Source organism: Sphaerodactylus townsendi, linkage group LG09, assembly GCF_021028975.2.
Source record: "Sphaerodactylus townsendi isolate TG3544 linkage group LG09, MPM_Stown_v2.3, whole genome shotgun sequence".
Taxonomy (NCBI): Eukaryota; Metazoa; Chordata; class Lepidosauria; order Squamata; family Sphaerodactylidae; genus Sphaerodactylus; species Sphaerodactylus townsendi.
The window spans coordinates 39,663,545-39,686,704 of NC_059433.1; the positions used below are offsets into that span (position 1 = coordinate 39,663,545).

Genomic DNA, 23,160 nt, shown 5'->3' on the forward strand with positions numbered 1-23,160 from the left:
CAGAGCCGTGGCGAAGGGGAACTGCACCCAGGGCACATGTGTGCCCTGTGCCCCTGCCATGCCCCTGCCATGGAATGCCCCCGCCCCATCCCCTGGGCGCTACGCCACTGCTATAAGATTGTTGTGAGAGTAAAATGGAGGAGAGGAAGATGATGTAAGCTGCTTTGGTTCCTATTGAAGGAAAAGGTGGGGAATGAGTGAACAAATAAGTATTCTGATGTTTTAACTATTATTTATCATGTTCTATAACAATGTTCAAATTCAATGTATTTATTTCTTCTACTGTTGTGTACATAGGTTGTGGTTTTTTTGGCTATAGAAGATTCTGAACTGTGGATGGGGGTTTTATCATGGGAGATGACAGTGCATTCATTTTATTTAGATATTTATATTCCACTTTTCTCTCCAGTTGGGGACCCAAAGCAGCTTATAACTCTGTTCCCTACTCCTCCAGTTTTCCCTCATAACAACAACCCTGCAAATTAGGTTAGGCTGAGAGTAAGTGGTTGGTCCACAGTCACTGTGAGATTCCATGCAGAGTGAGGATTTGTACTGGGTCTCCTAGGTTGTAGTCCAATGGTCTAACCACTGCACCACAAAGGTTCTCATTATCTTTGCAACCAACCTTCTGTTCTCAGATACAATTAGAAAGTTAATAAACAAATCAAATTTTTCATTATCACAAGAATTCTATGGGCCAGCACAAGCCCTACAAAATTAGTACACAGTGATGTGTATGTATAGCCTATTGATTTTTATCTATGAACCATAAAGGGGAAAAAAACAGGACTGTAAACCTTAACGTGTTGACAACTTCATGTACAGAAGCTTATATGCTCCAGCTGCCCATATGTACCAGGTAAGTGCTGTCCTCTTTTTGTCCCCAATCCCCCCCCCCAAGTTTTAGCATGAGATGCTAGAGTCCTTATTCACCAGGATTCAGCTCCTTATCCAAAATCTGCAGGAATTAAATCTCAGAGAATAAACTCATCTAATCTTTAGTGAAAATGCATGTAAATAAAAGCACATGAATACTAACTTGCCACACAGTGCACATCCTATCATTTTATACACTGAAGCTGCCTGCTGTGGAGGCATATCTACAGAAAATGGTGCCTGGAGTAAGCTCTCAAACTATGCCCCCAACTCTTGCACCCAGAGCTTCACTTAAGATCATACTAGCCTTTTTTGTCACTGCATCACACTGACATATTTAACTTACTGTCCACCCATACCCCAAGATCTTTTTCTCACACATTACTACTCAATAGTGTATCCTCTGTTCAGAAAGAAAGGGAAAGAGAGAAAATAGGGGGAAGAGAGAGAATAGGAGGGGAAGAGAGAAAGGGATACAAGAGAGAAAGGGGGAGAGGGAGACAAAAAGGAAAGTGGAAAGGAAGAGAGAAGGAATTGGAGTGAGAAAGAGGCTGGAGGAATGCCTTGCATACTCCTGCTTCCTGCTAGCGATCTGGGTGACCTGGGAGGTCAGCAGTCTGAGCAGCCCTTCCTCAGCCTGGGTCAGAAGCATTCGGCTCACAGGAAGTGCACCTGCTCTGCAGAAGGGGAGGGCTTCTCTCTCTGCCATCCCGGCAGAGCAGGAAACTGCAATCCTTCAGCGTCTTGGGCTTTTTAAGCCCTTTCCTATGGCAGAGAAGCAGTCCTGAGCTGTGTCCAAGACTGTGTGTCCACCAGGGAAGAGCCAGTCACTCTCTTCCAGTAATGCATGGGCATGTCGCCAGAGCTGCATCCCTTTCCCAGAACCTCAGCTCATCATCTCCCACCGAAATGCAAGGCATGCACACAGCAGCGTGGGCATGACACTGGTGCCAAGGGGACACAGAACTGACGAAGAGGCTGGGCATGGCCCAGACACCGAACCAGCCTGCCAGCAGCTACCTCTCTCACAAAGGGATGCCCCAGACCAGGCAATGCAATTCTCCAGCTCCTGGCGGAAGACAGGGAGGGGGAAGGCAGCCAAACACTGCCCCCACATGACTCAAAATAAGTCCACAAAGAGACCCATACCCTTCCGGTTTTCAATTCACTAAAAGATAGTTTGTTGCAGAGTACATGAATACAATTTGTAATGGATGATGTACAGCCTTTAGCAACATGAAAAACTTGAGGACGAGTTTTGTCACTGATTCTTCTAACAAGAATCAGAGTGTTACAAATGTGTGGTGATTTTCATCTGTGAATTATCAGAGGGCAGGGAGACAGAGTTCCAGATCACTAAGTTAAGGCTAGCACTCTAGGTAAGTAGATTTTTTGCAGGGGTGTTCTTTAGAATGGCAAGTAAGTAAAACAAAAGCTGTATTGGCCAGGCTCATATTTCTCTGTCTCTCCAGTTGTTCTGCTAGTTATTAAGCTATTTTAAGTTTGTATATATTTAAATTAGTTAACATTTTAAATGAAGAGTGCCCCTTTCTCCTTCATGAAAGGTAACAGCCCTTCTGAACAAGTATCCATTTATCTAGAAATCCGTGGTCTTAACAAGCAGTTGGCCAATTCAACTAATTCGAATAAAATTTCTGTGTGCAGACATTCCAATGGATGCAAAATATGCCACAGAGGCTATTTTAGTATAAAAGTCACACAATACCATATGGCCAAATTCCGTTGGTTATAGATGAGCAAATCCCTTATTCATCAAGGCATTCCTACTGTAAATCAGCAGAGGATCTGATCAGGTCCCAGTATTGAAAGCACACAAATTAACTTTGCACACCCGAGCAGTCCCACAGCAGTAAAGATCTCTTGCAGGATTATAGCCGCAGGCTGGAATAGCACAGAAGAAGCAGCTTGCAAGTCTGTCAACGGAATATTTTTTTCTTGGAATGGAAGAACTCAAGTAACGAAGAGTTTCCCCATATTTTTATTGAATTAATTCTTTTTTTCCCCATAACCTAGTTCTTCAAAGTTACTTGCGGAACAGTTTCAACCTCAACAGTAATAAGCAAATTTTATTTTTCCTCTCACTCAGGCTACATTTGCATAATCAAGAATGGCATGCTATGACCTAAAATAGAAAGTGAATTTATGTTCCCGACAGTGGACAATTATGAAAAGGAGCTATAAAACCATATTGACATATTTGTTTTTCTTGCATTCAAGCTGTGAAGAATATTGACTATGTCTCTTTGCCCCTAATTTTGTGTGGTATTATGGATGGATCTGAGCAATTATTTTGAAATGCCAAGCTTTACCACTATGAAAGCACAATGCAGCAAAAGTAATAAGGAGGGATGATGAAAAATCTTTACCGCTTCTGCCATCCCTGGACTTGGGTGTTAAGTACCCCTCGCATACAATGGAGTGATCTATAGAACAGTACAGAATGCTGTAATTAGGTAACACAGTGCATCAATGATTGATACACTTTATTGTCCAGTACTTAGCTATTCTAGTAAGTAAAATGTGCTGATTAAGTTGTTACATGCCCTACTACACCTGGCCTGATGTGAGCTACACGTAAAGTGCTTAAAACATCTGGAGCATAATGGGAGAAAAGTATGCGTCTGCACAAAATCAAGCATCCTATGCCTATCAGCTCCAATCCAATAGAACACACATGGAGAAGGCTTTAAAGGAAACTGGAATCCTGTTTTCAGGTGTTTGGCAGGGAAAGTGGAGCAGGAAAAAAACTCAATCTAGCTCCCTGTTGAACAGCTGATCAGAAAATTATAGCTGATAGCAAAAGTACACTTTTTATAAAGAGCTCCATAGGCAACAGTCAAAGCTGTGGGATCAGGAAGGAGCAGCACACATGCACTCTCACTTGGGTCTGTAACTCCTCACCCAGACTGCCTGTTTTTATACATGAATAGTCACAAACGCTACAGACAAATAATAAAAATAATATTTTCAGCAGAAGAAACACGCAAGTGGATATTGTGCTGTTGAAATCATTCACCTTGGACAAAATGGTTTTGTTTTCTCAGAGGAATAGCTTTCTCTTCTTACAGCATAAAAAGGTTTATTTATTTATTTATTTATTTATTTGAATTTTTATACCGCCCCATCCCCAGGGGCTCTGGGTGGTGTACAACAAAACTAATACAACGAAATCAGGAGCGAATAATAATTAAAACAACAACAATCCATAAGGCTCCATCATTAAAACATACTAAAACATATTAAATTTTTGTTAAAACAGCGGTGATCATAATAAAAGGCGCCCGGTAAATCCTTACTCTTAAAACCCTCCCCTAGGGAGTAGCCGGACTTCTCCATAGGAGGATAGTCTGGGTGTAAACGAGCAGGGGCACCATACTCAGCGGCTGGTTACTCCAAAGGCCCGTGAACAACTCGGTGCCACAGGCCTCGCGGAACTCACCAAGATCCCGCAGGAGCCCGGACTAGCTGGAGGGAGAGTGTTCCGCCAGGCGAGGGGCCAGAAATAAAGGTCCTGGCCAGCGTGGAAAACCAGCCGCATCATAGAGGGGCCAGGGACCACCAGTAAGTTTACCTCAGCTGAACATAGAGGATGAGTGGGGGCATATGGGGTAATGCGGTCCCGAAGATACGAGGGTCCCAGGCCGCGTAAGGCCTTAAAAGTCAGAACCCACACCTTGAAAATGATTCGGAATTCCACCGGAAGCCAATGCAACTGGCGCAACACAGGCTGAATGTGATCACAGAAGGCGCCCCCTGTGAGCAAACACACCGCCGCATGTTGGACCAGTTTCCATTTCCGAATCAAACGCAAGGGGAGACCCGCGTAGAGCGAGTTACAATAGTCTAACCTGGAGGTGACTGTTGCATGGATCACTATGGCCAGGTCTGCCTGGGAGAGAAAGGGGGCCAGCCGCCGGGCCTGGCGGAGGTGGAAAAATGCAGTCCGAGTTACATGGGCCACCTGGGTCTCCATTGAAAGATACAAATCCAGGTGGACCCCCAGACTGCGAACGGAGAAGGCCGGCGCCAAAATGGCCCCCTCCCACACCGGCGGCTGGAAATCCCCAATCTCCCTCCTGCGGCCAAGCCAAAGGATCTCCGTCTTCGATGGATTCAGTTTCAACCTGCTCTGTTTCAACCAACCAGCGACCGCCTCCAGACAATGCTGTAGAACTGCAGGGGCAGTGACCGCTCCCCCCTCCATCAACAGAATGAGCTGAGTGTCATCAGCATACTGATGACAAATCAGCCCAAAACAAAACAGCTGGAGGCAAATTATTGCATGTAGATGTTAAACAACAGCGGGGATAATGCGCTACCTAAGGGTACACCGCAATGAAGCGGGCACTTCCGGGAAGCTTGATCCCCGCTTCCCACACTTGCTGACTCCGGTCCCGGAGAAGCAGAGACAATCCACTGAAGGACAGTGCCCCGCGCGCAGGCAACGGCCGAAGCGGTGGGCCAAAAGGGCGTGGTCGACCACATCAAACGCTGCTGTCAGATCTAACAAAACCAGCAGCGCCGATCCGCCTCAGTCAAGCTGCATACGGAGTGTATCTGTGACAGCGGCAAGAACAGTCTCCGTCCCATGCCCAGCACGGAAGCCGGACTGGAAGGGGTTGAAAGCCGATGTGTCATCCAGGAAGCCCTGAAGCTGCTCCAACACCACTCTCTCAATTACCTTCCCCAGAAACGAAAGATTGGAGATGGAAGGCGGTGGTTGGCCAGATCACCTGGATCTGAGGATGGTCTTTTCAAGAGTGGGCGGACCACTGCCTCCTTCAACCCATCCGGAAAAACTCCTTGCTCAAGGGAGCTATTGATGATATTCAACAGATGGGGTCGTAGCTCCGCCCGGCAAGTTCTAATAAGCCAGGGAGGAGACGCGGATCCAGAGGAGGACCAAGTTGTGGGTCTAACAGCAGCCAGGGTCCTGTCAACTGGAAGCTTGGGAGAGCGAAGGAAAACTGGGCGAAACAAGGGCCAGAAGAAGGCGTGAGGAGCCTCCAGTTAAGCTCATTGTTAGTAGTCAACTTATGGGGGGAAGAGTCCTGGCGAGATTGACACAACTTTGTCTGCAAAAAAAGCTCATAAATGCCTCTGAAGCAGCTAACAGTCAACTGACAATTTGTAGAACTCCTTCCGATAAGGAGGTTAGGGACCGAATTATACACAACAATTGTGCTGGGCGAGAGCTAGCAGATGCGAGAGAGGAGGGGAAGAAAGCTCTCTTTGCCTCCCTTAGATGCGTGCATCTCATAGGGCTTTCATAAGCGCTCCTATAAGATGAGTCGCGTAGCGGCTCCGGCACGAGGATTTCCTCCACACCCGCTCTAGACGATCTAAAGCTACTAACCCGTTTTCATCTGGTGGAGCTCTTGCTTCCAGTAATACCCACACCGGAGCCCGCCGCCAAACAGGGGCATTAAGAAGGGCGCCGGTGTATGGCAGCTAACATCGATGGCATTAGAGAGCCGGGAGTTCTCCAGTCCTCCACACCTGCTCATCGATGGCGTGCTGGCAGTAGTACAGAGGGTCCCGCCAGGAGCATTCATAGGAAAACCAAAGTGGATCCCATGAGTCTCATAGCGAAGGTGGAGCATAAATCAGCCCGTCTACCTAGACGGGGAGGTGCAGCGGCTGGAATCCAGATCCGGACCTTCAGGGGAGGCAAATAATGGTCGGACCATGGCACTCTGTCCACAGAGGATCACGACTCATTAATCAATCCCGACCCAAAGCACCAAGTCCAGTCTGTAGGACCGGCCTCATGAAATTGGGATTGCCAGAACTTACTAAGGAGAGGCCCAAGCGTCACCATGGATGACACCAGAGTCCATGGTCAGCTGTACATGGAAGCGGATTATTCGGCATGGGCGCTTGAAATCTCACCCAAGACAATGAGTCTAGGGAATAGCGCTTAGAATCACGCCCAGTCCTGGGCCACCACCTCCTGAAGCAAGCCGTGGGCAGAGCTGGTCGGCCAATTCGCGAAAAAAGGCTTAGGGCGCACCGGTACCACCAAGCAGGACTGCCAAACCTCTCCGGGGCCAACCACTCCTGGTAGACCGACACATTCCATGCCAAGGGATCTCCCACTTGGGGACGGGGGCAGGCCCTAAAAAAGGGATAGAATTCCCGGATGAACATTGCCACTCCCACCCTGGCCCCGAGTTTGGTGACCCGGGTTCGGAGACCACTTGCTTGAAGAGCCTGGTAAAGGCTGGCGACCTTGTACCTCTAAGACCACAGTCCTGCAGCCTTCCAGCAGCGTCCAGGTTTCTAGCAGTGACACAAAGCCAGTGGTCCATCTGCACTGATCCCTGAAGGAAAAATCTTTCCGGAGATATAAGCGGTCTTATTATTAATGGACCTGGCATTGATCAACACCAGAGACGAAGTGGAGTCCTCCTGAATCCTGCCACCTTCGTTCTTCAGGATAGGTCGGAGGTCAGAAGGCGAGCGAGCAAAACTGTATCTCAATCGCCTTCTATCATCTGGCCTCCGCCTACTGCTATATTTACCCCGCCCCATCAAAACTGGGATCCCCAGCCCCAAAACTGGCGCCCCCATTACTCTATCGGCCTCCCTTCACTCAACAGCCTAACTAATATTCCCCCAAGAAGAGTGGGCCCCGTCCTATGAACAACTAACCAAACCTAACTTGCACTAATCTACAACTAGCACTAATCTGCAACAGGTAGGGCAAGACAACTATCTAGCTAATACAAGTATCAGGTACTAAACTAACTAAAACCTATCTAACTATTTATCTAATACAAGTATCAGTTAGCAAAAATAACTACCCACAAAAACCTAACTTTCACTACAATATAGTACAGTCAAGGAACAGGTTGATCCAATCCTAACTTTCTACTATTCCACACATTAACTTAAACAGTGAAAAGAGTTGCATTGTAGATGTTTCCAGTCACAGGATAAGACACCATTGCTGACCTATAGTCAAATTAATTTATGAGGCTCTAATGCACTGAGGAAAAATAGAAATACGACACAATGAATTCCAACTGAAAATCAGGTGACTGTTTCTCCATATTCAAGGAAGCAAGAAAATCGTGGCAGACTCACCTGAAGCCATATGTTGCAACCCAGGCAGAGCAGGGAGGGCAGTCTTGTTCCAGACCCAGCCACATGAAACCCTGTGGGCTGACCGTTAAGAGTGAGCTGGCGCTGGGATTTCAGCAGCGGCTGGGAGAAGGTGGGGCCTCAGCATGAGAATAAGAGGAGAGCTTACGCAGCCCCGGCCCCTTCTTTCCACTTTTGCTGGCCGCGTCTCCCAACCCTCCCACCCTCTATTTTAATTAGTTTGCATTGTTCAGTCAAGGGTTTACTGATTATGACTGTATTTTCACTGTTATTCGTGTCTTCATCACAGCTTAGCATATGAACTACACAGAATACGTCTGATCAAACATAACACTCTCTATCAGCTCTATGCAGCATAGTTAAGCACACAGCTTTCTTCAGCACACAGCTTATTACAGAGAAGAATCATCAAGAAGTTTTCATAGAATGGTTACCAACTCCAGTTCAGGCTCAGATTCTATCTAATGGATACATTTTCCTGCCCAAGCAACAAGCCCCTGATTGGTCTAAAGTTCTCCACCAATCATGTTGAAGGCTAACACTTGTTACATTTCTACTGCAGCCTAACTGTCACTGGAATGTTCCATAGCTTACAATAACTTTCTATTGCTTTCTGTTAACTATGAAGCTCATCACACTTTCAGCCATGTTGTTCACTTATCAGCCATTTTATAAATCCTAACACCCCTTCTCAGATTCTGGTTAGCAGAAACACATATACATACATTACACTCAGTTGATTTTTATAATTCCCATCTGATTTAACATTCTCTCAAACTTTAATTCAGATACTGGCTTTGTAAACACATCAGCCAAACTATTCTCACTCTCAATGTAATGCAGACTAATAATTTTTGCTTTGTACCATTTGTTTAACATTATGATACCTAACTCCAATGTATTGAGTTCTGTTCTTCATATTTTCAGCCTCTGCCAGATTAATACATGTTTGTGAATCATCAAACACAGCAATGGGTTCAACACATTTAACATTTAAATCATCCAACAATTGTTCTACCCATTCAATCTCTGTACATGCCTCATTCAGAGCACTGTGCTCCGCCTCTGATGTGGATAAGGTCACCAATGACTGTTTCCTTGACCTCCACACAATTAGTGTGTTTGCATATTTTACCACAAAACCAGTACAGGATTTCTTATTACCATTGTCAGCAAAAGAACTATCAGCTATTGCTGTCAATACATTGGTCTTGTCTGGTGCAATTAACAAACCATAGTCTTAAGTACCTTTCAGATACCTCAGAATCCTTTTCACACCTTGCCAGTCATGCTGAGTAGGTTTTGAAACTTTCCTACTTAAATAACTCACAGAATACATTACATCTGCTCGAGCCCAATTGGCAATATACAACAGTCTTCCAATTACTGAATGATATAGTTCTGGCTTTTCAAATAATGTTTCTTCTGAGTCATCATCATATTTCACAAACTCAGTTGTCATATGTGTTTTGGCTATTTTGACATTTTCCAAATTTGTTTTGTGAATCAGATCTTTTATTTTTCCTTTCTGACTTAACAGAAGATTTTTCTCTTTTGTTTTGGACATTTCTATGCCTAAATAAGTTTTGATGTAACCCAAATTCTTTATTTGAAATGTCTTACTCAATTTTTCCAACAAATCAGTGATCTGCTTGTCAGTTTGTGCAGTCACGCACATATCATCAACATAGATCATTACAATTATTTGTTCTTGTCCAGTTCCTTTGGTATATACACATGAGTCTGCTATGCTTCTTTTAAAACCTAATTTGCACAGCCCATCATTAAGACTATTATTCCGATTGTGAGGTGCCTGCTTAAGCCCATATAGTGACTTTCTCAATTTGTAAATTTTTCCATTTTCCAAAGGATAACCTGGAGCAGGTTGCATATACACATCCTCATTCAAAAGTGCATGCAAGTAAGCACATAAGAAATCAAAATGACAGATTTTCCAACCTTTTTGAACAGCTAATGTTAAGATAAGTCTCATGGACTCTGCTTTAGCTGTTGGTGAATACGTCTGGTCAAAATTCTCAAGATATCTCTGGGCATAGCCTTGCGCCACCAACCTTGCCTTGTATTTGAACTCACCATCTGGTAGAGGCTTCCTTTTAAAAACCCACCTTGACCCAATCACTTTCTGATTGTCAGGTTTATCTACCACCTCAAAAACTTTCTGTTGGATCAGAGATTCCAACTGCATCCATTGCAACATTCCATTGCTCTTGCTCATTAGGTGTTCTTTTTAACATTTCATAAAAACTCTGTGGTTCCACCCAGGTCTGACAAATTCTAACAGCTTGAGTAGACCCATATCTTTCTGGTGGCATACCCTTATTTTCCCTCTTTGATCTTCTGGGGAAATCAGCATTATATGGTCTCTCTCCCTGTCTTTCTGAATCTGAAGTGCTTTCCCCCTCACTGTCTTTTACATTCTCAGAAACATCAGACTGATTATGCTCTGGGGAAATTGGTTTGCTCTTATCTCTAACCTCAGCACTCTCTTGCTGTTCAGTTATAGGTAGAAACTCTTCTGTATTGGCATGAACATGTTCCCAACCTGAATGCTTTTCAAAATTTGCACTTCTTGATATTACAACTTTTCCATAACTCTGGGAAAAGCAATAACCCTTACAGTTTTGAGCACAGCCAAGAAATCTTGGTTTCATCCATTTCTGTTTTCCTTTTTGTCTTTGTGCACTGGGAATTAACACATTTGCAAAGCTACCAAACCTTCTTAGATGTTTTAAGGATGGTTGCTTGCCAAAAAGTATGAAATGTGGAGTTTGATTAATGCTAGAACTCCATAAACAATTGATCGCATACGTTGCAGTACAAACAGCTTCCCCCCAGTAATGAAAAGGAAGTTTTGCATTTTGCAGCGTACAATCTCTCATTACCTGTAGAATTCTTAACCTCCTCTCACTAATTCCATTCTCCTGAGGAGTGTATGAATTAGTGCATCTGTGCACAATCCCTTTTGCTTCTAGCCAAGACTGGAACCTGGTTTCCATAAATTCTCCACCATGATCTGTTTGTAGGCTCCCCACTTTATTGGAAAATTTTCTTTCTATCATGGCAACCCAATTTTTGAATTTTTCTAATGCTCCTGACTTATGCTTAAGCAGAATACAGTATGAATACCTGCTATAGTCATCAACTATCAGGAATATGTACTGAGCATTTCCTTGACTACACTGAAATGGTCCTGCTAGGTCTGCATGGACCAAGGAAAATGGTTTTTCCATTTTTCTATTGCTCTATCTTGGTACAGGGTAAGACTTGACTTTACAACCACTGCACACAGAGCATTCAAAATAGTGCTTACAGGGTTTTAAATCTAAGTCACAGACTTTTGCAAGTTGCTTAATTGTTGACCACCCCGCATGTCCAAGTACACGATGTAATTCATGAATGCAGTTATCATGCAATGGCTTATTATTTAAGCTAGACAATTGCTCTACACTTCCACTACCTTTTGGAGTCATATAGTACAACATGTCTTTTAGTTTTCCCTTTGCACAATTTACATTTTCCTTGTTTACATAACACATATCATTTTTAAATTCAACTTTATAACCTTCTTGAGTTAAACAACCCACGCTAAGTAAACAAAAATCAAGCTGTGAAATAAACAGGAAATTATTTAAGTTTTTACCAAGGATAGGTACATACACTGTCCCTTTAACTGAAACCTCAGTTTTTGATCCATCTGCTAAACTCACGTGAGTTACATCAGCAGGAGTCTCTTCAAGAAGTAGAATTCTGTCGTTGACACAGTGTGTTGTGCACACACTGTCCATAATCCAGGAACTCTGTTGATCCTCTGAAGCTTTGCTCACCATCATTGCAGATTCACTTTGCTTGAAGTTTGAAGATCTCCCCTTCTGCCTCTTCTGGCCTTGTATTACTGCCTTGCTTCTGGCTAATGGGCAATTCCGGGCTAGGTGATCTTTGGCCCCACATGCGAAACACCTTCTTACAGAAGAGATTTTGACAGGCATTGTCTCAGGAACTGCAGATCTCCCATCAGGGTGATGTCTGCTTGCTGTATAGACTCTATGTGCTTTTCTCTCTGAAGCTTGACTTTTCTTTTGGAAATTTCTTTGTTTCTGACTTTCTAACAGCTTTGCAGTCACAAGGGACAGAGTTCTCTTCTTTTATACTCTGCAAACTGTAGACTAGCTGATCCCAGGTTTCATCCAAAGAAGATAGAATGATATAAACTTTATGAGACTCAGGAAAGTCCATTCCTCTGTCTTCTAGTTGAGCAAAGAGAGATCTCATTTGATGTAGGTGAGAAGACATACATTCATTCGCCTTTAACTTACAGTTATATAATCTTCTGGCAATCAGCATTTTGGAGCCAGCTGAGTCTTGTTGATAGATTTTCTTCAGAGATTCCCAGGCTTGTTTTGCACTAGAACAGTCTCTGACATATAGGAGCTGAGAGTTCTCCATAGCTAGAATTAAAGATGCAAGGGCTTTTTCATCTTTTCTGGACAACTGTCTGGACAACTGTCCACAGTCTGGACAACTGAAGCTGATCACACTGTCCACAGGCCTTCTCTGATCAAGTAGTTCTGCATTTTGCAAGCCCAAGCCATATAGTTGCTTGCATTCAGTAGCTGGAAGGGCATACTTGCTGCTGCAAACGCCATCTTCAGCTTTCTTCCAAACTGCTGCACCACAGCTCATAATTTGGACTCTTTCTTCTCTATTATGCACGAGTTGATCCAAGCTCTGGACTCTGGACTGGACACTGGTCACTCAACTGGACACTGGTCACTGGCTGGACACTGGTCTAGGCCTGGACCCATAACCTATCAGCAGAGTATTTTTACGCAGCAGTATTAACCAGTGGCTAGAAGAGAATGATATAGTCTACTTGCTAACACAGGAACCTTCAGTCACATATGGAATAAAACACTCTCCACACAGGATCTTCATTCCACAGGAAGACTTTTACTTGAGAAGTTGCAAGTATACATAAGACTACCTAAACAGACTAATAGAACTACACAAAATACTTCTGGTCAAACATAACACTCTCTATCAGCTCTATACAGCATAGTTAAGCACACAGCTTTCTTTAGCACACAGCTTATTACAGAGAAGAATCATCAAGAAGTTTTCATAGAATGGTTACCAACTCCAGTTCAGGCTCAGATTCTATCTAATGGATACATTTTCCTGCCCAAGCAACAAGCCCCTGATTGATCCAAAGTTCTCCACCAATCATATTAAAGGTTAATACATTTCTACTGCAGCCAAACTGTCACTGGAATTTTCTATAGCTTACAATAACTTTCTATTGCTTTCTGTTAACTATGAAGCTGATCACACTTTCAGCCATTTTGTTCACTTAGCCATTTTATAAATCCTAACAGTATAGAGCAGGGGTAGGGAACCTGCGGCTCTCCAGATGTTCAGGAACTACAATTCCCATCAGCCCCTACCAGCATGGCCAATTGGCCATGCTGACAGAGGCTGATGGGAATTGTAGTTCCTGAACATCTGGAGAGCCGCAGGTTCCCTAACCCTGGTATAGAGCATGAAGATGGATCCTTTGCGGGGAGGCAGTGCCTGTGTGCCTTCCTCTCCATCAACAGGGGCCCCATAAGGGGTCTGGGAGTTGTGGCAGGCTACTAAGCTTCATCCCCAGGCATGGGTTGGTGGCTGGTCTACACCCCCTGTTGTCAAGGACAGCACCAGGTAGAGGCCATTGCCTACATGGCCTCCCAGTCACTTGCCATCCCATCAGGTCCCCTCAAGCAGGAATTCTGGGGGTGAGGCTTTCTGATTGGCAGGTTTTCCACACAGTGCCTTTGCTCCAATGTTGTCCTGTCATGCTGTTTCTCATATTTTATCGTTAAACAAGCTGTGGCCAGCTTATTTTACCAACAAAATATCTCTGTGTCTAATTTGATGGGCCTTCCCCTCCCCACCTCCCGCCTTAGGCGGCAAATTTACAACCCTATTATTTGTATGATTTCCTCATTCAGTCCATAGAGGACATGCACATTGGGGATTCTGTATTCCTTTCTGCTTCTGAATAGTTATGGGGTTACAAGACAAAGGGCACAGAGTTCACAAACCAGTCTCTGGTTTACATTTCACATACCATTAATGCAACACAGTAGCCTGTATAAATATATACCTTAAAATATATTCAATATCCAAGGAAGGAGATCATAAGAGAAGGCAAGTTACAAATGACTATTGTGATAATGGCCTTTTCCACACACTCCACTTATTCCTGATCTTTTCAGTCGTCTATGTCAGAGTATCAAAGTGCCTCTGTAGGTATCATTGTGTGTCTACTCGCTAACAGTCTATCCACAAATAGTGGAATTGGTTTGGGCATGGTTCTTCTGCACATTTGCCCTCCCTCTGCATTTTCACAGTCGGGGAGTTTGTTTTTTCTCATATGTGCCTCAAATAATCAAGATTTTCAAGGGAAGATGCTGTTGTCATTGGTGGTATAATCAGTGGTGTCACCGCACCACTCCCTTTTAGTTTTGTGAATGCTTATAAAGATATAGTATCTGTAGAAGGTTCTCTGAATTACCAGGTTTCCTTTGAAAAAAGTAAGATTTTTTCCCTTATACCTTTTGCAAGAGATGCAACTGGAGCATTACTTTTTCAAAGAATGAAAACTGGGAACTCAGAGAACCTGCTGAATGTATCATTACAATGCTGTATCAATAAATTGATTTTGTAGTGCCTTTTTGAAATTTGAAAAGAAATCCACTTAGTCTTCAGGGTCAGGGGAGAGGGAGTGGTTTGATGATCATGACAGTCCAGTCATCAAAAAGTGGGCTGCAGGTGGGTGGAAGTGAGAGGGACATATAAAGCCAATAGAAACATCACACAGAGAGAAAATGGCAACTCTAAATCAGTTTTCAGAAAAAGACTGACATAAATGTGTTCTCAAAAGAAAAGGGGGGGGAGCCAGGGAAAAAACTATAAAACTGAAGATAAAAGGCACAAAATGCACAACTCAGTGGGTAAACCAAAGCAGTATAGGGCTTGATCCTATGGGGAAAAAATCCATGTGGAAAAGCCTTATGCTTTTATTTTCTATCAATTGTGAAAGAAATAATGTGGGGGGGGGGGGGGACCAACATCTTGCAAACTTAATTCAAAGCTTTTTCGAAAGCACATGACGGAGAACAAAATCCAAAGCAAATGTTTGAACTGGCAGGCGAGGAACAAATACTTACAGCTGAAGATACTTGGAGGCGGATGCTCTGTTACAAGCAGGCAGTTCTCTTCATCACTGTTGTCTCCACAATCATTTTGTTGGTTACAGACCAGTGAGCCAAGATACAAGCATTTGCCACTGGTGCAGGTGAATTTGCACTCTGAAAAGCACAACAAAAGAAAAGGACATGTCGGTAAATAACAATTTCTGTCTCATTAAATATGTGCAACAATGCAATAGGAAGAGGTGTCAAAAACAAATACACTTGAAATCAGTTGCACTTATTGGTTATGATGGTAAAGATTTCTTTAATATTATTTGAACCCTGAATCATATAGTACAAAGTATCCGGGGACTGCACCTCAGGACTGTCACCCGGAAGGCCCGGGAGAAGCCCCAGGAGGAAGACTTACCCAGTCCCTGGGGGCACACAGAACAGCAGACAGTGGTGGCAGACAGTCCCAGTGGTACAAGGCAACTCACAGGGAAGAGCCCCACCCTGGGCCACGGCTGCCAGGGCTCCAAAAGGCCACACAGCAGCAGAAGAGGTCTGGAAAGCAGGCTGAACTGTACCCAGGCACAGTCCAGTGCTTTAAAAAAAATTATTGTATCATTTGAATATTTCATTTTATATTAATACTCTTCTTCATTCATTTTCAAACAATACATTTTCCCCTTTTCCCCTCCCCCCTGTATTTTCTTCATAGTTTTATCAAACAGCAGTAAGTTCATTCTTTGTAATCTCTTCTCCCATATCTCCTCACTGACTCCAGCTTCTTTCATCCAGTCCGCATATATTGTCCATATCTTCAAAATTTCGCTCAGTTTATCTTGCCACATTTTATTTTTTTTTATTATATCGAAAATGTCCAGTGTCACTTGTTCCCAGATATATTCCAACCATTTCTGGATTGTCCATTTTTTCTTTTCTTTCCAGCCTAAAGCTATTGTTGCATGTGCTGCTTTGATCATTATTTTATACATATAGCTATATTTTATCTACCCTTCTATCCTCCATTGCACCCATGAACATTAAATCATTATTTATCCCAATATTAATCTTCACCAGTTTCTCGATATATAACATTATGGTTGTCCAAAAATTTTTCACAGCACAGTCCAGTGCTGTGCCAGAAGCTCAAGCCCTCAGCAAGGAGCCTGACACAGGCCCCGAAACACAACTGAAGTCTCTACCCTCCTGGAGCAGAAACAGGGAGGAGGGAGGAGCAATGTATGAGAGCCCTTGAAGCAGTGGTGGCGAACCTATGGCATGGGTGCCAGAGGTGGCACTCAGAGCCCTTTCTGTGGGCACGCGTGCACAGAGTTCGTCATGTGGGGGGTGGAAAATAACCTCCCCTACACATCTAGGCTGGCCTGGGCATGATCCTTTACCTGGGAGTAAGCTCAGTTGCTGGCAATGGGGCTTGCTTCTGAGTAAACCCTCCTAGGATTGTGAATCACCCATTTGAAGCATTGCATGGTTGCTTCACCAAGCTTACTCCCGAGTAATGTGTGCCTTGGAGCCAACCATTTTAGTTTTTTCTAAACTAAAACCTCAGTATTCATGTTAAATTGCCGTGTTGGCACTTTGTGATAAATAAGTGGGTTTGGGGTTGCAATTTGGGCACTCGGTCTCGAAAAGGTTCACCACCACTGCCTTAAAGGTTCTGAGGAAAGAGACAGAAGGAAGGGCCAGGGATGGAGCCCAGACTGGAGGGTGGGAATAAAAAGCATGAGGGCCTGGACAATCAAGGAAGATGCTCCCATGTAGCTACAGCCCAACTCAGAACCTGTTAGCCTTGGGAAAGGGCCACTGAAGTACAGCTGAACCCAAATGCCCTGCCTGATGCCAGAGGAAGGGCTTCTCAGACCCTGGGGATGGGCACCCCAGACAGTACCAAGGCTCAACACAAAGTACTTTAATAAATCACAATAGAACACTGAAACTACATGAGAAATTTCAAAATGGCAGAATTCAACAGATATGAATTGCTTTTATTCTTTGAACTACCCCTATTTCCAACAAAGCATGTTTTCTGCCCAAATAGTTGCAGAGATGATTTTGCAACCAATTTCAGGCAACCATCAATGCAGGCAGGGAAGAAATAACAGGTGCCTGGAAGTGCAGCGGCTGAGAAGAATGTGCTACTAAAAGCCATCCTGAGGTCAGTGAGACCTTAATTGAGGTTGGCAGGATTGGTCAGGGTTAGGTGTTTGTCATTTAGATAAGCATCTGAAGCATCTGAGGATGGACAGGGGCATCCAAACCAGCCACTCACATCGGGAAGCACAGGGATGGTAATCCTTTGGTCCTGCATATATCATCATCTGAACTGACCGGTGTGGCAGCAGTGGGATTGATGGGTAACATATCTACACAAGTTTGGCACAGGCAAAGCACAGTGCAGGCCAGAGCCACATTCAGCTGTGAGAAGGGCAGCCAACAGCCACCATGGGACCCTGGACAAATATTCCAGCTTCCCCCTCCCCATGCTCCATATGGCCCTAACCTATACCAGGTATCTAATTTTGTGATTTTATATTTGTACACACATACATTTATGTACCAACATAGGATATACTTCTTATATCTGATGAAGTGGACCATAGTGCATACAAACTTCATATCACAATAAATCTTTAATAAGCAAACGTGTAACAAAAGTTTACCCTTGTACCTTTACCTAGCACAAAAGGAAGGGCAAAGTGATTACATAGTGGTGCTGTATAAGAAGTGTTGGGGTCACTGGGAATGGTTTTGCTGACATGTTTTCTAAAAGACTGTGTCATTTGTAATATAAAATGAATGTCTGTAGTATGCAAAGTAGCGTTTACAAAGAGAAATTAGATGTCCGTCCAATACAATAATAAGAACAACCCACAGTCTGAACAGTGTTTAAAATGTAATTAAATCTAATCGAAGAGGAGTTCTAATCAGCTCCACATGTGTAACCACTAAGGTCGAATCCCCACTTGAAATTTGCATGTAGATCCAAACCTGTTCATTGTGAAACCGTGTCCTCTTCATCGGAGTTTCTCCCTCCCCACCCTGGCGAGCACACAGCAAACACACCCGGTTGCAGAACTCTTAGCAATCCCCACTACCAGGCGAGCTCGCTTCGCCGGTCTCCCCTGATTGGCTGGCGTGCCTTGATGGGGCAGGACCTTTTCCCACTGCGGAAACGTACATTGTAGGGGCATGATCAAAAAAACCAGCGAGTAAAAGTTTAACGTTTAACTGTTTAACTGTGCAAACAGTTAATCGTTACCTGTGTAAACCATTACCGATTCAAAGTTACATGTTTGACTGTTACATTTGCGTCCCCTTCTGCTGGCTGATCGCAAAAGCAGAAATGAAACCAAAAGAGGAAGACTGCGTGCTTATCGCTTGGCTCTGATTAGTTGCCCAAGGTCTATTAATCACTTTACTCTCAGGAAGCCGGGAAACAAGTCAGGGTTTCAACCCTCATCCCTCCCCTTGGATCACCTCTGAACTGTGTTAATGGGGTCTATGCCACTTGCAACCAGGTCTTGCCGGAACGCAGATTAACAGGGAGAACGAGCGCCAGAAACAGAATCTGTCATGCAAGCAATGGGGAGGTCGTTCCTCAAACCTGGTTAGTTTGCGTTCTGAAACCTGGCTAAGACAGTAGTGGGGATTCGACCTAAGACCAATTAACATTCCATTACCATGGATGGACAAAGGGGGAGCTTCCCTTTCCTACTTCGATAGGTCATGGGGAAGGTTTGCTCCTATACCACTGCTAAGTATGTTCTAAGTGCTACTAAATATGTTCTAAGTTTCCAACCAGGGATAAGAAGGAACTGAGACCAAAGAGTAAAAGGAGGAGAGAGAAATGAAGACACATCATAAAAGAAAAGTAGAGGGAAAATATGGGTATGAGGAAGAGAAAATAATGTTCCATTTTTAGTAACACACTAGCACGGAAGATCTGGCTGGGCAGCCAAACTATGGGTGGAAGGACAGGAAGAGGGAAACAAAGTGCTTGAAACAACAACCATGATAGGAGGCTGCAACCTGGCAATTAGTGTAGTAACCATGAGCTGTGCTGGCTGGTCTTGCTGTGCTCCAGTGCTGTTAACTGGGCTTTTCTCCTCTTTTTGTCATATGCTTTCATTTAAAGCTGAATACTTGCACCCATCTTTTAGTATATATTTGCTGTGATTTTTAAAGCTGTGTAATTTTTTGATGATAGTTATTTGTTTGATATAACATATTTGAAATAACATTTGATGAATGTTATTTGTTTTACATTGCTTTGTAATTTTGAAGAGCTGCTCACAAATCTGGTATACAAATAAAACATGAAATAAAACAGATTTCTGTTGACCTGTAAACTGACCGCATGAATTGGCACCTGGGCTACAATTTTGTGGCTGCTGTCAAGGTACACACTCAACTTCCAGTGAATTAATTGGGACTGAAACATCCATGCCTTGTTATCATTTTCTAAAGGTAAAGGTAGTCCCCTGTTCAAGCAGCCGGTCATTGTTGACTGTTGGGTGACATAACATCACAACGTTTTCTAGACAGATTATATTTACAAGGTGGTTTGCCATTGTCTTCTCCAGTCATCTACACTTTAATGCCAGCAAGCGGGGTACTCATTTTACCAACCTTGGAAAGATAGATTGCTAAGTCAACCTTGAGCCAGCTACCTCAATCCATCGGGATCGAACTCAGGTCATGAGAACAGTTTTAACTGCAGTACTGCAGCTTATCATTCTGTCCCCAAGAGTTCTGCTTTAAAATAAATGCCTTTCCCCCACAAGTAACAACTGATGGTAAGAAATGGGGGTCAAGGAAATGCCCAAGTGTTTTGCATGACTTGTGATCATTGTGGTACTATGCCAATAAAAGGTTGATGGATGGATCACTGTGGGACATATAAAAAAATGCAAGTTATGTACCTGTTGCAAATGACTCCCATACACTGCAATGAAAATACCACAGAAATGCATGGGCTAAACTAAGGTTAGCCCTCTGAACAGCACAAATAATTAAACTTTATCTCACCTTTCTCCAAAAGCCTACCCATTGTGCTTGACAACTTTTGGACAATCCCCCTTGGCTCATGGCCATTCAGGGGCTGGGGGGACAGAATTCCCAGGGTCCAAGTCAGCTGGAAGGCCCCCAGAAGCTTTGGTCATGCTGCTTTCAGAACGCATCCTGATTTACTCCATTTCTAACGCAGTTTTGTACTATAGTCACTAGGGATGCAGGGAAGGCAGAGCATAATAAACAACAGTAGCTGTGACTGTGGAGACAAATCATTGTAAAACAAAAAAAAACTTGTGGGTTTTCCCTGCAGTTCTATACAGTGCAAAGTCTGCTAAACCTATCTACCAAGTCAGCACTGGCATTACGCCCTGCTGAGGCTTCCTCTCTCCCCAAACTCTGCCTTCCTCTGACTTCAACACAAAATCTCCTGGAATTTCCCAACCTGGAGCTGCCAATCCTAGTCAGGCCTGGTCCCAATCAGTCCTTCCTCAAAAGTCAAAAATAGGCCTAGAAAGGACCCTGAAGCCTGGGATACTGTGGTTACCTAGCAACCATCACTGGGAATGTCCCTTGCTTAAAGCAAAAGGTGTTCCTTTGATCATTGATGGGGTTTGGGGTAGATTTCTTTCTTTTTTGCGGGGGTCAAACCTGAAGTCCTTTTAAGGTTTACAGAATGATTTGTCTTGCCATTCAGAGCTCCAGTCACTGGGTTTCAGTATCCACAGATTTGGCTGACTTCACTATTAGAATCTAAGATGCCTGTAAAGATTACATCAAACAAATCTCTCGGGGTAAGGTATTCCAGTCCTCCAAGATGACCTAAAGGAAGACCCTGTTGTGGGCGGTGGCCCGACTAGCTTTCCTGCAAAATGGACATTTAAGCAAGGGATTCTTGGAATATGTCAGTGCACCAAGGGAAGGGATGTGTGTAGGGGTATAATATAAACAAGTACCTTTATCCATGATTGACTGACTACCAAATAGATCTGTTATCAGAACCTGTTGTCGCTCATTGTCCCAGTCTGCTTTTTTTGCTTCACAATAGTTTGATACGATAACAGTGCTTTTTTAAAAAAGATTCCCCTATTCATAGATAAGGTTGCACAGATACCTATCTATTTTCCTCTCCCTCTGTAGCGCCCTGAACACTGTTCCTTAGTCTCTTTCTCTGGCTGAGTGTGGTGGGCTAGCAAATGAGGATCAGGACTTAGGACTGCCACCCACAATGATGCCTGCATTCAGTACTGGTGAGTACCATTCTCCCCCTGCCCAAAACCCTGGAAAAAAAAGATAAACTTTGTCACATTTTCAAATAAAGATGCAGTACTTTGCTATGGAGCAAATGTATAAAACAGAGGAAAAAGTATAAAACATGGAAGAAAATTATGCTGCTTACATCAGTGGAATGTTAATTACAATTAACTTAAGCATAATTTGCTCTCCATGCAGTTCAGAAACAATAGCCAAATTGTGATTTAACTGTCAGGACCGAGTAAAGGTTTCACATTGATTTACAATTCGTATTTCAAAGCAAGCGTAAATGATAGTTTGTCAGTTCAGAAACAACAACAAAATATGGTTTTCTTGAACTGGAAAAACACAGAGGAAACAGGAATACAATGAGTCTGAAACAAGGCCATGACTCGTTCTTTAACAGGTTATCTAATGTCAGAACTAAGCAAACATCTCAATTAATTTAAAAACCAAAGAAAATTTTTATCAAGTTTTCTAAACTAAGTTTGAAAATGTTATGGAAAAAGACAACAAAATATTCATACAGAAATACAAATACATCCAGACCATTGACTCTGATCTGCAGCCTTGTACATTAGGGGTGGTGATTTGGTAAATCCTTGGCGTTTTCCCCACAGCCAATAGATCCTGGGATAAGGAAGTAAACCATTCCGGTTTGACCATGACTTCCACATGGCTTCCGAGTCTAACTCGACCCCACCCCGTGAGATTTCCCTTATCCCGTACCTTTCAAAAAACAATAAAATTGGTGGTTCTTTTTAAAAAAAACAGTGTTGCTCCCACTCCCATGCAAACACCGCAGAAGACGGGCCAGTTTATTTTTCCCACCTCACTGGCTGCAGCCAATCAGAACGCTGGGAAAATGGGACAGTTTGTGTATGTGCGGCATCACCAGCAAGGAAAATGAAAGTAAAGTGGGGACTGTGTGTAATCACCTGGAGTTCTTCCTCTCGGCCTGAACGCACTGATGGGTTGCCGTGTGGAGGGAGGAACCGAGATGGAAACATCCTGGTATGTATGATCCCGGTTTGGTCGTGGGGAAAATGCCCTCATCTGCTTTTTTCAGGTTTCAAATTTACCAATAAAAAAACTCAAGGCTATTCAGCAGAACCAAATAGCCTGGGAGTAAAAAAAAAAGCTGAAAATGGTTTGGGTTTTTTTGGTCCTTTCCACAACCATTTCCTAGGCCAACATGGCCTAGTTAAAGCTCTCCCCACCCTAGATTTGGGAAACCATGTCAAGGAGTGCAGAACTTCAACTGAATAATGGACTGAAGTCTAGCATTCAGTTGAAGCTTCTCCCCCCGCCCCCACTGGCTTCCGTTTCCCAGGTACACCTGGACTTGGAAAATAGTGGAGGGGGGGAGCACACTGCTTTTTCTTTGGTACTATTTGAGTTCGTTTTAGAAACCCAAAAGTTTTGGTAAAAAGCAGAATAAAGCTGATGGCTATTGGCTTTATTCGGCTTTACCAAAAATGTCCTGGTTTTTAAAACCCCATCCCAAAATACCAAATAAAGAAGATTCTGTTCACCATATTGCTGCAGAAAATAGGTTGAGCTTCACAAACACATGTTATTTTCCTTTTGAAACCCAATAATAAGGGAGCGCCACACATACATTAACACATAAAACTGCCTTATTCTGCATCAGACCATCAAAATCAGTATT

The 23,160-nt window shown here is 43.5% G+C and overlaps 1 protein-coding gene across 1 annotated transcript in view; it reads right to left on the minus strand.

Annotated features, from left to right (window-relative positions):
* Positions 1-23,160, minus strand: part of LDLRAD4 (low density lipoprotein receptor class A domain containing 4) — a 278,555-nt gene that overhangs the window by 165,891 nt on the left and 89,504 nt on the right. The window contains exon 3 of the mRNA XM_048508462.1: positions 15,234-15,374. Within this exon, the coding sequence (XP_048364419.1) occupies positions 15,234-15,374 (141 nt within the window). The remainder of the gene's footprint in view (positions 1-15,233; positions 15,375-23,160) is intronic.